The 13972-nt window shown below is 48.9% G+C and overlaps 1 protein-coding gene across 1 annotated transcript in view; it reads left to right on the top strand.

Annotated features, from left to right (window-relative positions):
* The first annotated feature begins 459 nt into the window (after positions 1 to 459).
* TSC22D3 (TSC22 domain family member 3) overlaps positions 460 to 13972 on the top strand; it is a 58206-nt gene continuing 44693 nt past the window's right edge. The window contains exon 1 of the mRNA XM_064482913.1: positions 460 to 996. Within this exon, the coding sequence (XP_064338983.1) occupies positions 677 to 996 (320 nt within the window). The 5' untranslated portion in view covers positions 460 to 676. The remainder of the gene's footprint in view (positions 997 to 13972) is intronic.

Below are 13972 nucleotides of genomic sequence, written 5' to 3'. Positions count from 1 at the left end.
GAGGGCGGGGGCAGCACCGCGCCGGCTCCCGGGCGCGCGCCGGGGAGGCGGCGGACCCGCGTGGTCCGCCGGCCCCCCCGGGGGTCATTTGCATGCTGTCACGGCCCCGCGCCGACTCCCGGGGCGCGCGGCTCGCCCGCTCGCTCACTTGCGCTCGGCTCCTGCCACCGCTCTGGCGGCGCAGCCCCGGGGAGTCCGCGAGCGGGCAAGCCAGCGAGCGGGAGAGGGAGGGAGGGAGCCCGGGAGGGAGGGAGCGAGGGCGCGCCCCGGCTCTCCCTCTGCCCCGCCGCCCGCCCTTCCTGCTGCCACAGGTCCGCCCCGGGCCCCGCTCTCACTTGGGAAACTTGGGACGGCGTTGGGGCCGCGTGTGGCACCTCAGGGGGGCGGCCCCGGCCTCGAGAGGAGGAGGAGGGGGGAAAGGAGGAGGAAGAGGAGGAAGTGAGCCCGAAGGATCCGCTCAGAGCTGTTTGTCCAGCTGTTGCTCTTCGCACCCCGAGCTGCGCAGCCAGAAGGGGGACGAGCCGAGGACAGCCGGCTTTCGGCGCTCATTTCCAACTCTTCTCCTCACAGCTTGTCTTTCCCAGACACCGTGGAGTCCCCTCAGGCCAGCCCGGCGGGCGCGCACCTGCCGGCCGCCCCTGACCTCGAAGGCCAGGCGGCCCCCGAGGCAGAGAAGATGGCCCGGCCCAAGACCGACTGCCGATCACCTGTCGGCCTCGACTGCTGCAACTGCTGCCTGGACCTGGCCCACCGGAGCGGGCTCCAGCGCGACAGCAGCGGGGACAACAACAACCCGGGCAGCCCCACCGTGAGCAACTTTCGGCAGCTGCAGGAGAAGCTGATCTTTGAGAACCTCAACACCGACAAGCTCAACAGCATAATGCGGCAGGATTCGCTAGAGCCCGTGCTGCGGGACCCCTGCTACCTGGTCAACGAGGGCATCTGCAACCGCAACATCGACCAGACCATGCTCTCCATCCTGCTCTTCTTCCACAGGTGAGTGACGGGAAATACGGAGGTGGGGCCACGGTCCCGGCTGGCACCCGCCTCTGCTGGACCCTCACCTCTGACAGAAGAGGCAGCCAGGAAGTCCACGAGGGGCGCTGAGGGGCTCGGGCTAACGGGCTGCCCTGACCAGACCCCGAGGCTACCTGGACTCCCGTGCGGCTAAGGGGAGGCCTGGCAGGTGGGAGCCCTGTTTTGAAAGGTGCCTGCAGACCCTTTCCTCGGGAGATGCTGGAGCCCTAGATGGTTTGAGGGTAGCTGGCGGCACTTTCTTCCCAAATGCCTGCATTTCTACAGCCACTTTGGATATTCTGCCGCGGGGTGCTCAAGGGGATCTGAGCATCTGAGTTCCTCCCTTATCAAAAGCCCATTTCTAAATATGCAAGCTATCAATGAAACAGCAAAGGTTTTTAAATTACTGAGTGGCCCTGACTGACAGGGAGGGCAAGCAAAATGTCAAGACAAGTTAAGCTGCTGTTGGGGCCGGGGAAGATGGGGAATAAGGAAAATCTGAGACCTGAGAGAATTTCTTGAAACTCTCCAAGGGGGGACACCTCCTCCACGGATCACAGCCTTCAATTTGGAGTGGTGGCTAAAAGCAGCCCCAAAGAGCATCCTAGGACAGGAGGATGGATGAATCCATGTCCTCTCAGGCGTGTGTTGGAGTGCGGGTCAGACTTTCTAGAAATCCTGCTGAAGGGCAGGGAGGGCAGTGGGAAGGGGAGAAACATAGTGGGAAGACCCAAGGTGGCTGCTGTCCTCCAGTCTGAGACACTCTGGTAAGAGCCGGTCTTAGGGGAACAACCGAGGCAATTTTGAGGCAAGGGAGACAACTTCAGGAAACCTAGCTGTGTATTTGGTGTTCTTAGAGCCACAGGGACAGGGCACTGTTGTGTGTGTGTGCACGTGCGTGGGTGAATTTTATTCTTTCTCAATGTTGCAGCTTATGTAAGAGAAAAAACTTGCTGCAGGAGACCTGGGTTGTAGTACAAGTTATGACTACTTCCCTGTGTGAGCCTGAGCAAATTGCCTGACCTCTCTGGGCTCTAAGATTCCTTCTAGTTCTGAGATTCCAGGTCGTGGGCAGGTAATGTGCTCAGACAAGGTAATAAGAAATTTTGAGCTCCCACAGAATATTTGAATAATTGGATGGCTTTTCAGTGAGGCACAAATAGGACATTTTAAAAGCCATCAAGCTAGGCAGGCACTGCCCTCACTTAGTGCTCAGCCCAGGTTCGCCTCCTTAGCCCCAGAAGTTTCAGGAGGAGACAAGCAGGGCTGCCGACTTTGTTAGCATTATTATAACAAGTTGTATTTCCAGCCATTTTCCACACCATCAAAGCCCTTTCTCATCTATTATTTCACTTCAGGCATCAATTTATCTCATTGCCTCCACGAAAGCAGGCCGCATATGTAACAGGTTTCAAGGGAATCTTCATTTCTGATGAAAGATTACTGCAAGCGTATTCAAACCACAGCCGCTGCAACCCTGCAGAGTAAAGCCCTACCAGGCTCCTAACAAGCCACTAGGCTTGTAGGCTGCAGGGGAGGAGTGGTGACGACACCTGGAAACAGCGCCCCCGTAGCACTTGCAGTCTTTCAGCTGGGACTGAAACTGCTCCGAAATGGCCTGATGACAGGTACATAAGAGGGGATGCCTCCTCAGCTCTGTTCCTAGGTTGGGGGCCTAGGAGGGTCAGATCTAGGTGAGTGAGGTGTGAGGCTGAGAGCCTGTGGTCAGAGTTTTTGCTTGTGCCACACCTGGTGAGGCTTCCTGGTGGTCTGGGTTTCTTGAGTGGCAAGACCTCCTTTGTCACCTACTCCACTGACACCTGTCTATTGACACTTGGTTCTTGGCAAAGCCCAGAAGTCCCACCAGGTTGGACAGGGGGCTGAGGGCCTTGGTGGAGGGAGCAGGGCATACTGTTGGGAGTTGTCTCTGTGCACCCTGCCTCCTGGAATCAGGGCAACTTAATGTCCCAAACAGCTGAGCAGTGAACCAGCAAGTACTCAGGCTTCAATGAGGCTGGAGAATGACAAGGTCCTGTGGCAATAGCCTTAACAGTTCCAGCAGAACAAAGCATTCTCTCATTTGACTTGACAACAGGGACCTTAGAGATTGGGGATTCTGAATTTGGTTGAGGTTTTGCCTAGAATGACATCCTTATTAGCAAAGTAAGAGATTGTTGTTGCTGGTCACAGGGCTTCTCTAAAATCTGAACTGGACAGTCTTCTCCTGAGTGAAAATTTCCATTTCCTTTTCTTACTTCATTTATTCCCTGGTTTTGTCTCTTCATACCTCAGCCATCATTTTTACTTCTGTTTCATTTAATGAGTTGATATTTCAAATGCCATCATTTTTTACCTCTATTTCATTTAATGATTTGGTATTTCCAATTCCTGCCTAGGTGTCTTTTTCCTCTAATTTGTCTACCTTCAAGGCCGTCTTTTCTGGAGAAGTGACTCTTCCCACCCCTCCTCCTGCAGCCCACCCCCTTGCTGCAAGGGATCCTATATTCTTGGGAGCAAGGGCGGGGCACATTCTTGATTTCTATCTGGTTTGTCTGCTTTGACCTGTCCCTGGCTCCCAGCTTAGCTCTTGGTTTCCTTGGAACACAAGAGTGTATGCAATTTGAGAGTAGGGCATGTTTTCTACTCACTTGGCTTTCTCTTGACTTCTAGTTATACAGTCAGTACTCAGTAAAGGTTTTTTGACTGGATGATGGCTTAATTGTTGGTGTAGTCCTACGTAAAGATTTTACAACTTTAATTTAGTCTTGGAAAATTCTTATTAAGGTTCAAGTGTGATTTTTTTTCGGTGTGAACCCCATGCAGTAACTCTAATAGCAGAAGTCCTGATGGACAGTGCTGTATATATACATATAAATCAGTGGTAATGGGCATGCAGCTCATTGGTATGTAAATAGTGCGTCTAAATGATTGGGAGGAAGATGTGTTTTACATACCATCCTTTCAATTTTGTGTTAGGTAACTAATAACTATAATAGATTAATAGCTAACATCTATTAAGTGCTTCCAACATGTACTAAGCATTATATCTGCATAGCCTCATTTAATATTCACACCAACCCAAAGAAGTGGGCATTGTTATCACCATTCTTCATTTTTTGATGAAAGAAATTGAGGCTTGGGAAAGTTAAATAACTTACTCAGTGCCTCACAATGAAGAGCAGAGCCAAGACTCCACCTAAGATCTGTCAGACACTAAAGAATTGTCTGTGAAGAAATAATTGTTAAGCAGAGGTAAATATTAGCCCAGAAACTAACCAGATGGTTAAAATGTCCTTATTAGGTGGGGTGGCCATCCAGTTCGGGGACATAGGGCTTTCAATGCTCAAACTGTCTCAGGGAAACTAGGATGGTTGGTCATCCTATTATTAGGAGACTATACCTAGACTGTATCTTTTGAAAATGCTTCTGAAACTGAAAAACTCAGGAGGCACATAGAACATGCTGGGCAAACAGCTAAAATTTCCAACTGAAATGTAGCCTATTAAAAACATGCAAAATCGAAATATGAGGGGCCTTAGTTCTCTGATCAGTAAGGTGCAGCAAGCTGGCATGGGAGCTTTAGCCATATTCTGTTGTTGTCACTGCTGTTATAATGTCAAATTTATTTCTAAGATTTTATCCAAGCCTCCTTAGTCAGTTCTATTCTGCCTTGGGCCCCCAAACCCACCTGCCCAATGTGATCTGAGATATTCTGAATCTGAGTTCCCTTCCAACTCTGAAAGCCCTAGGAGTCTACCTTTAAGCTTCTGAGCTAGCAACAAGTGGTCCCACACTTAGATCCTCAGAAAATAATAACAGCAAAGATTTTGAATTGTTTTATGTGTGCTAATTCATTTAATCTTCCCTATTGATTTGATATATAGTAGTAAGGGGAAAGATATAGATTCAGAGATCAGGCTTCCAAGAAAAATTTGCATGAAAATTATTTGTGCTTCTCTGTGTCTTCGATCTAAGATTTCATAAATGTGTGTTCCTGCACCTGATTTCTGAGGATGTAGCCACTTACATGGTGTGATTTGAGGAGCAAAACTCTCCCACCTGCCTACTGTAGTGCCTAAATTCATACTGTAAGATCAGTTCTCTGTCCCTAAACCATCTAAAACCTCTCTCCCATAGCACAGTGGTATGTGGACCACATTGTGAGAAATCCTGAGTTAGAGATTGCAACCCTTTGTCAACTAATTTGCCATTTGATTTTGAGGACGGAGTTCTTTGCAGTAGAGAGGTTTGGGTTTCTGTGTGCTTAAGTCTGTCATTCTTTGCTTTTGTGATTTTTGTTTTTGGTATCAAGCTTTGAAAGTCCTTCCCTAGCCCAAGGTAATTTAAAATAACTATTTCCCAAGTGCCTAGTGGTCTGACAAAGAATAAGCACTCTTGGATTAAGGCAGTTCTCTGTTGAAAAACACAAATGTGTTTGCAAACTTAACATTTCATGGTTTGTAGATCTCATGAGAACCTTGATATGTAAGAAATTGTCTTTTTGCTGACGCACAGATGTAAATTCCATGTGTTAAGAGGCTTTGGGCAGTGAGTGACCCTAGTGCTTTACCAGCATTTACTACATATATTACATATGTACGTGTGTGTTTTATATATGTAAATAAAGTATATGTATATATTAGATATCTACATATATAATAGTAAAGTATATATAACATGAAATTTGTCATTTTTAAATGTACAATTTAGTGGCATTAGGTATATTCACAGCATTGTGCAGCCATCATCATTATCCATTTCCAGAACTCTGTCATCATCCCAAACAGAATCTCTGTACCTATTAAATAATAACTCTCTATTGTCCCTCCCCTAGCTCCTGGTAACCTCTATTCTACTTTCTGTCTCTATGAATTTGCCTAGTCTAGGTATTTCGTATACATGGAGTCATACAATATGTGGCCTTTTGTGTCTGGCTTCTTTCACTTAGCATAATGTTTTCAAGGTCCATCCATATAGCAGTACTTCATTCCTTTTTATGACTGAATAATGTTCCGTTGTATGGATACACCACATTCTGTTTAATCCATTCATTTGTCCATGGATGCTTGGGTTGTTTCCACCTCTTGGTTATGGGGAAGAATGCCACTATGAACATTGGTGTACAGGTATCTTTTTGAGTCCCTTCTTTCAATTCTTTCGAGTCTCTACCTAGGAGTGGAGTTGCCCAGCACCTGTGTCTCATCCCAATTTTGTGGTCCTCTACTATGGTCAGTTCATACGTAGTAATGCCTATGAAATGAGCGAGCATCTGTTTCTTTGTGGAGAATACCCCCTCCCTGAGTCGGCTGCTTGTGCTAGTGGTTATAATGAAAAGAAAGCTAAGACATTTAACAAAATGATAGAAATAGAAGTTTTAGGGGGGAAATGAGATGCTTTTGAAATGCTCATGAATTAGGGACTGGCAAAAGTTTGAGTGTATCTCTCTCATGAATGGCCAGGTTTACTACCCAGGGTTTACTTGTTGAAAGAATAACGCCTGACTTCTTTACTTGTCATTGACTACTTTGCATGGATCTGTTTATCAGAATTTCCTTCGGGGTGACAGTTCACTGGGAGTATGGGTCTGTGGGAATGTAGCATGGGAAAGTCAAGTTTGGAGAAGAGAAGCTGAGAGACAGGGCCAGAGTCCTTGAAAGGCCTGCTACACAGTGTGGGGCTTTGAGCAGCGTGAGAGTTCTGGATGGATGGGTCCTGCTCTTCAAGAAAGGTGGCAGGAACAGAACGTGAACTTCACCTCCTCCTCCAGTTTACCAGGACTGGACGCATGTGAGCCCACACCCCAGAAAATAACTCTTTCCAGGGTGACCTTATGTTCCCTCCCACCTGAAGAGAAGGTTAACAATCCTGCTTATATTTGCACTTCCAGATAAACTAACAAGCTCTCAATTCCAGGTAGAGTGTTGGCTCCTTTCCATAATTGGTCCTGAAGGCCAGGAAGTCTGGGTAAATGGAGATGGATGTGTCTGGCCCAGGCTGCCAGGGTCTCTGGGTCCCCTAAGTGATGGAGCCCAGCAGAGCACTTGCCTGCACCTTGTGGGCAGGTTAAGAGGAATAAGGTCGGCGGCATCTGCACCTGGTGGTGGCCATTGCGCTGTGTTTGCTCATCACAATTCTGCTCCTACCTGAACTTTCTCCTCTTATGTAAGGCATCCCTCAAGATAACTACAAAGCCATAATCTGCCATGGCTGGCTGGGTTTACATAACAAATTGGTTGGTGTCATGCAATAGCCTCTTCAGCCCTGGAGAAGCCAACGTGCTGAGTGGACCTGAAGCTTGGGCCCATTTGGTGGGACACTCTGTGTGCTCAGTGCACTCAAGGGAGAGCATTCCTTGACCACAGGGGTCAAAAAAGATAAAATTTCCCTTTTAGATGAAGAGGGCAATAATGGCCCAGGACATGTGCCTGCAATAATGGGACAAGGGTTAGGGCTTCGCTGTGGGGCTGCAGCTTTGGCAGAGCAGGTTCTTCTTAGAACCCTGTGGGCTAATGGGATCTCTGTGAAGGCCAGAAGGCTAGTTCCCAGCCTCAGAGCAGGTTTGATGAGGACTCAGGTCAGGGGAATGGCTTATGGAAGCCACTGTGTACCATGCCGAAATCTAGCTTCGCTAAGAAGTCAGAGTGAGGATAAAACGGGGGTCTGTGAGACTAGAAAACAAGGTTTTCCAAATGCTAATCCAGGCAGGAGGGAATCTTATAAAGGGGCAAATTCACTTGGACCTTCTAGCTGGAAATCCCTGTCCCAAAGTAGCTATTGCTCTTTTAGAAACAGTTTAATAGGTGTGAGATCCCAGCCAGCACGGGGAGACTGACTGGGAAGCTTCCCATTGTGCAGACACTTGCCCAAGGGGAAGCAGGAGCTAGCAGCATGCTGGTCAGTGATGCCCCAGGCACGCTATCAGCCTTCCTCCCCCGGGAGCCACTTTCCTCAAATAGACCCAGCTTGAAATCAGGCCCTTGCCTGTGGACGGAGCCCCACAGGGACCTTCCCCATCCTTCCTTGAAGGAAGAATTTACTCACGAAACAGCCTTGGGTATTCAACCTACTTCCTCTTGTCTTCTCTTCAGGGGAGATGGAGAGCAGCTGCTCACAGCTTAGGGATCTGGCCAAGATTCCCAGTCTGAGGTTTCCTGGCTGGTGATTGGCTACAGCTATCCCTGAGGAAGAAAGGGATGAGAAGTGAGAGGAAGGGAAGTGGTTCCAGCGGCTCCTTCCTGGCTTACCCCCCACCCCCAACTACACACACACACACACACACACACACAGACACACACACCCCTCCCTTTAGTCTCACTCCCAGACTGGGCTGGGCCTGGGCCAGCCTGAGGGCCCTGACTCATATCTCGCGTAGTGCCTTATGTAACAGAGCCAGGTTACTGAGGCATCAAGCTTCTGCTTGCTCAGTGGCAGGCTTCCCTGGGGCCAGGCATTCAGAAGCCTGCTGGGGGTCTAAGTAGAACTCACCAGACTTCCAAAGGAAAAGCCTGCTGTCCCTAGTGGCAGGCCAGCAGTCTGCTCAGAGGCAGGTGCCAGGCTGTGAAGGGGATTCCCCCCTGAGCCCCCACACTGAGCAGCAAATGTCAGCAGGCAGGTGAGCTGCTGTGGGCTTAGTGTGTTTTGGGGTGTTTTTTGCAGGATCGGGGGCTCCTGCTATCACCTGATCATATAGTGCTAAAGAGACAGCCTGATGCATCTGGAGAGGCCCCAGAACAGGTGTCAGAAGTCCTTCCTTTTATAGCTGCTTGTTGATTCAGGTACTGTTCTGGAGACCTTGGGGAGAAGGGTTTCCCAGAAGCCAGAGGAGCTTTTTAAAGGAAGGCCCTAAAAGAGCCAATTCCCAATGCATTCTCCATGCAGTCTCAAAGTCCCCAGGCTGGCCTGAATTCACAGTGACATTTAGCTCTCTTCCAGGCCTGTTCAGAAAGTTGCATGACTGGCTTGGTGCAACTGAGCCCCCAGTAAAGTGGGGCTTGCTGAATTCTATGATGTATTTCTCTAATAAGCTCATCTGACTATCCACAACACAGAATAGCCCCACCAGTCTGATATTCCATTGGCTCAAAGTTTGTGACTCAGCCAATAGGTTCTCTTTTTCTCTTTCCTTGTCTTTGCCCAGCCTATCCCGCTGTGTCACCAGCAGGTAAATGGCTCACCAGGCTGAGGGTAGTTGGGGACACTGCTCTTCCATCCAAGAAGAAGAGGAAGAGACAGGGAAATAAAGGTGCCATGGGAATTACCAGCAAGCATGATTTGTATCCAAAGCTCAAATTCATGACTCCTCAGACAAGCTCAAGACCACCATCCCAGGGCTCAGGACAGCCAGACACCCCAAATCCCCTGAATCATAGCCAGAATTCAGTGAAAACTAGGGGTAGGGGCTGAGGTGGAGGTGCAGAATTTCCCTTTCTTGAGACCCCTGCCAGGCCTCCAGCCCCTCACTTCTCCCTATCCCCGCACCCTTTCAGTAAGTTGCAGTAAAAAAAGTAAATAAAATAAAAAAAGTAAGAAAATCCCTTTAGGGTTTTCAGGCAATACACCCTGCCTACCCAGGTGCACAGGGAAATGAATGACGGCAGCGCCTCACTCAACCTTGTACTGAGCAACCAAGCACTTCAGTTGAACAGTTGATCAATCCATCATTTATTGACCAAGGGCCTGCTATTTATCCAGTGCTTACAGCGAATTTTTCAAATACCTAGCCCGCTAAGCCCTGTAGAGGACACGGGAGGCAGCAGAGGCCAGGGCCAGGCTCAGGGGAGCAGAGAGTGATACAGCTTCACCCTAAGGCCGGCAGGGAACAGAGCAGGCCACGTTGGAGCTGCTTCTTCTTGAGGGAAAGGCCTCAAGCTTACTGCTCCGTGTGTCTGCAGGTCCGGAGCTTAGGCAGTGCCAAAGCAAACTAGGAAGGGAGAGTCTATGGCGGCGGCTTCCAGCAGGGACTTAAAGAATGGCTTGGCTCTGGCCTGGTGGGAAGCGGCTGTGGGGCTCTCTGGTTGGGAGAGGGGAGGAGAACCTTGCCAGTCCAGCGGGGCTCATGGGTTGATCAGGTCAAGTCCGGATCAGAAAGAGCTATCCCTGGGGTGGGGACAGCAAGGAACACTTTCCATTCTTCCTGGGCTGAAACTGAGAGGCACCCAGCTTCAGGAACGAGAAGCCTATTCTGCCTTTATCTCATGGCCCCTCCCTGACTCGGGGCAAGCTGGCCCCTAGTAGCCTCCCCTCAGATACCTAGCTAGTCTTGGGTAGGCAGAGGCCTTCAGGGCCAGGGAGCAAGAAGGCCCCTCTTCTTGATGTTTGCAGAGAACTTTGGAACCAGGGGGGTTGAGTTTGGGAGTGCAGTTGAGGATGGGGAGCAGAGGAACCAGGAGAGTGTGGCTTCACATATGTGAACCTCTGGCCTCTGTCTCCCCCAGGCCCCTCCTGAGGGTGGTAACAGATCCAGGAGGATGTCAAGGTGCTGCCATGAGAATATATATACCATTCACCCTAATCTGTCTGGAAAGAAGTTGATGGTGGCCCCACAGGGTGTCATCTTAGCCTTGTTTGTATCTTAGTCAAACCCTTCTTCCCCAGATGCCCTATAAATGCCCCTGGGGTTGGGCTGAGGAAGGAGGGAAGCCTGAAGCTGACAGGAAAGGAGGGTTGGAGTAGCAAAAGGAACCAGCCTCAGGTCGCTTGGGGAAGAAGGGTGCTGCTTATCGTTAGCACCTTGCTTTCTGGGTCCCTCTCCCCTCAGGCTGATATCCTGGGCATCCATGCCCACACCCTTTCCCACCAGTGCTCTGAAGAATCCACATTTTATGTTCATGAACAGATTCAGTCAACAACAAATATCTCTTGCATACCTTCCATGTGCCAGGCTCACTGTTAGGCACTGGGAATAGAACGGGAAACTCACAAAAGGCATGGGTGCAGCCATCCTGGAATAGCCAGTGGAATGGGGGAGATGGACATTAACCCAACAGTCACACTCATGAATGTATAATTACAAAGCTTAAGTGCCGAGAGAAAAAAAGCATTAAGCTTCTGTCAGAGAGAATAACAAAGGATCAGACAAAGCTTCCTGAGGAAGTGATATTGAGCTAAAGAAATGAATCTCTATTGCTGAAATTCTAATTATCAGACCCAGGCCAAAGGACACATGTTCAGACAGAGGGCTTTCTCAGGACCCCCGAAGTCATACCATTAGGTAGCTGCTCACACTCTTGGAAATATTTCTAAGCCATGAGCGGCCAGCAGGTCCAAAAGGGGAGGACTGACAACATCCTGACAAGAGGAAGAGATGAGTTTGAAGCCTACAGGGCAGCTAGTACTTAATGTCATCCTTCGCTAAAAATAGTCCATGACAGTATGGAAATGCGTAAAGGCTGGCCCTGGGGACCAGTGATAAAGTGGGTATAGCCTATGGAGAGGAAAATTTGTTTTTGTAAATTATTTACTGTAAAGAAAACAAGAAAGGGGAGGGTCGTCTGGGTTTTCTTTTCCCTTTGCGGGCCTCCTTCTGAGTTATGAATGCTTCTCATTGTACAGAGGCAGTGGGGCACAGAGCTTCGGGCTACAGTCCTTTCTGGGGCCTGGGGTGTAAATTTTCTGGGCTGCAAATGTCAGATATTTGTCCAGGCTGAAAAACAGCCTGAATGCAGAAGGGAAGAGAGGCTTGTTTAACCAACGGGAGGTAAACCTTGGACTTCAGGGAGCTGCGGGGCCAGGCAAAAAGAACTAAGATGATTGATCTGAGAGGAGTTTAAGGGTGGGCCAGAGGGTGGTAAAGAGAGAGGAGAGAGGTTGATCTTCAAATATAAAAAAAGTCGCAACTCGGAGATGGTGACTAGTTGTTTCCAAACCACACTAGGAACAGAACAAGAGGAAATAGGCCTCTACTGTAGCATGAAGAATTGTGATTAGATAGCAGAAAGAACTTCCTGACTACAAGCTTTCAGAGAAGCTAGACAAAATTACCAAGAGATGTTATATTACAATATGGGGAAGGTGGTGACAGTGGCAAAAAAGAACTGGATGAAAGTACTAGAGGGCTGGTTATAAGGACCATGGACAGAAGGGACAGACAAGTGGGGAAAGCAAAGGAGTCAGAAGCAGGTGCTTACAAGGAAAAGGAAAGCACATATGGGAGAGATGAAAATGTTTTCAGGAAAATACCTTCATAATGAAAATGTGTATGAACTCTCCATTGGAGGTCAGTCATGGAAACTAGCATATACTGTCCCAGGGCTGGAATCGTATTGGGGAATGCACTGAGGAGCTGGTAGGTTCCCTCCGCATCCTTCAGCCTTCTTATCTCCTGGTCAGATTAGCTTCAATGGGACACCCATTCTCTACAGTCTAACAATTTGGGGAAGCACCTCAGTGCTGAGGGCATTGGAATAAGACTGCTCACCACAAGTGCTTGGGGAGAAGGAGGAGTTCTCCTTCCACACACCCAATGAAAATCAGACACAGGGGATAAAGTGGCAGCCAACAAGCCAGGCAAGATCCCTGTGGCAGGATATTTACAATGGTGGTGGAGACAGACATCAAATAATAATTGCACAAATAACTGTATCTTTACAATTGATCATAATGAAGGAAAGGTGCAGGAAGCTGTGAGAACACAGGCTAAGGGGGCTTCCCCCAGGATTAGAAAATCCACAAAAAGAAAAATCACCTTGTTAAAACCTTGGGCACTGCATGTGCTCCTCTGTGAGGGATTCTTGCGCTAAATCAGTAGCCAGGAAAGTTAAAATGAACTCAGTCATAGCTAATACCCTAAGATGTGGACTTGGAAGTTCCTCTGGCTCACTGGGGCCCTCAGTTAGGAGCCGACCCCCAAGGAAATTTTCTCATTACCAACATCAAGCAGCCTTGATTTAGGCAGAGTGAGTCTCTGAGGGCCATAATGGCCTATCCGCTGAAAATCAGGATCAGAAAGACTTTGAAGAGCTCATCACCTACCAGATGAACAGGATGAAGGTCAGTGAAGAGAATAAAGAACTAATGCACTGAAAATTATGCTTGAAACTAGCCCCCCAAAATGACCATGTCTCCAAAATGCTGTGCCTTCAGTCTCCTATTCAAATGTGGGAGGCTTTGCTAGTGTATTCTAGTATTAGCTGCAAGGTGTGCCTAGGGCTTCTGAGTCCTGGGGAGCCAGGAACCTAGAGAGGCAGGGCCCCACTCCACTGTTTCCCATTCCTCTCACAGAGGGGTGGGAGGTGCTGGCCCTTGTGTGGAAGTGGAATGGGCTTCTTCACCCTCAAAAAACCCTTGAGGGGCCACCGAAGAGTAGAGAAGGACATTCACCCCCATGTGTTCCTGAAGCACAGGGGCTTCGCGTCTGATAAGACTACCATTGACAGACTCAGTGACCTTTGCAAGTGACTTCTCCAGACCTCAGTCCCCTTATTTAGAAAATGGTGGAAGTGTGGTTGGGAAGGTTAAGTGAGAGGACGCTCCCCAGATGCACTCAGTAAAGGGAAGCCTTCTTTATCATTAGGCAAGTCATATGTGGAACCGGAACAGAACCTTTTCAGACTTGCTTCACCTCTCTGTCTCAGAAGTCCCCTCACCAACCTCTCCCCTTGCTCCATCAATCACACACCCTCTCCCACCCAAAGCCAGCTAACACCCACAACTCAGTCTGGCATGCTTTCTGCCTGTCAAGGTTTGCTTTCCGAACCTTCTTCATTCACACTCAGGTATAAACAACTAAGAAGGCTTCTGGTTTTCCTCCTGTTGGAGGCATGAGCTGCTGGGAGCTTTGCAATTTTGACCAGAGATCAAAAGCTACAGAAGCACGAGGGCTCCCTACTGGCATTGCTAGTGAATGGAGAAGGATTTCAGAGGGTGGTAGAGACAGAGACTGCCTCTTCAAGACCCTGAACTTGCCCTACCCAGGATTGGTGGCCGGCACCTTCTGCTTCCACATGCATCTTAGCCG

The sequence above is a fragment of the Camelus dromedarius genome, chromosome X (assembly GCF_036321535.1).
Source record: "Camelus dromedarius isolate mCamDro1 chromosome X, mCamDro1.pat, whole genome shotgun sequence".
NCBI lineage: Eukaryota > Metazoa > Chordata > Mammalia > Artiodactyla > Camelidae > Camelus > Camelus dromedarius.
The sequence above is the reverse complement of the archived record's forward strand: the minus strand, read 5'-3'. Positions and strand labels throughout refer to the sequence as shown.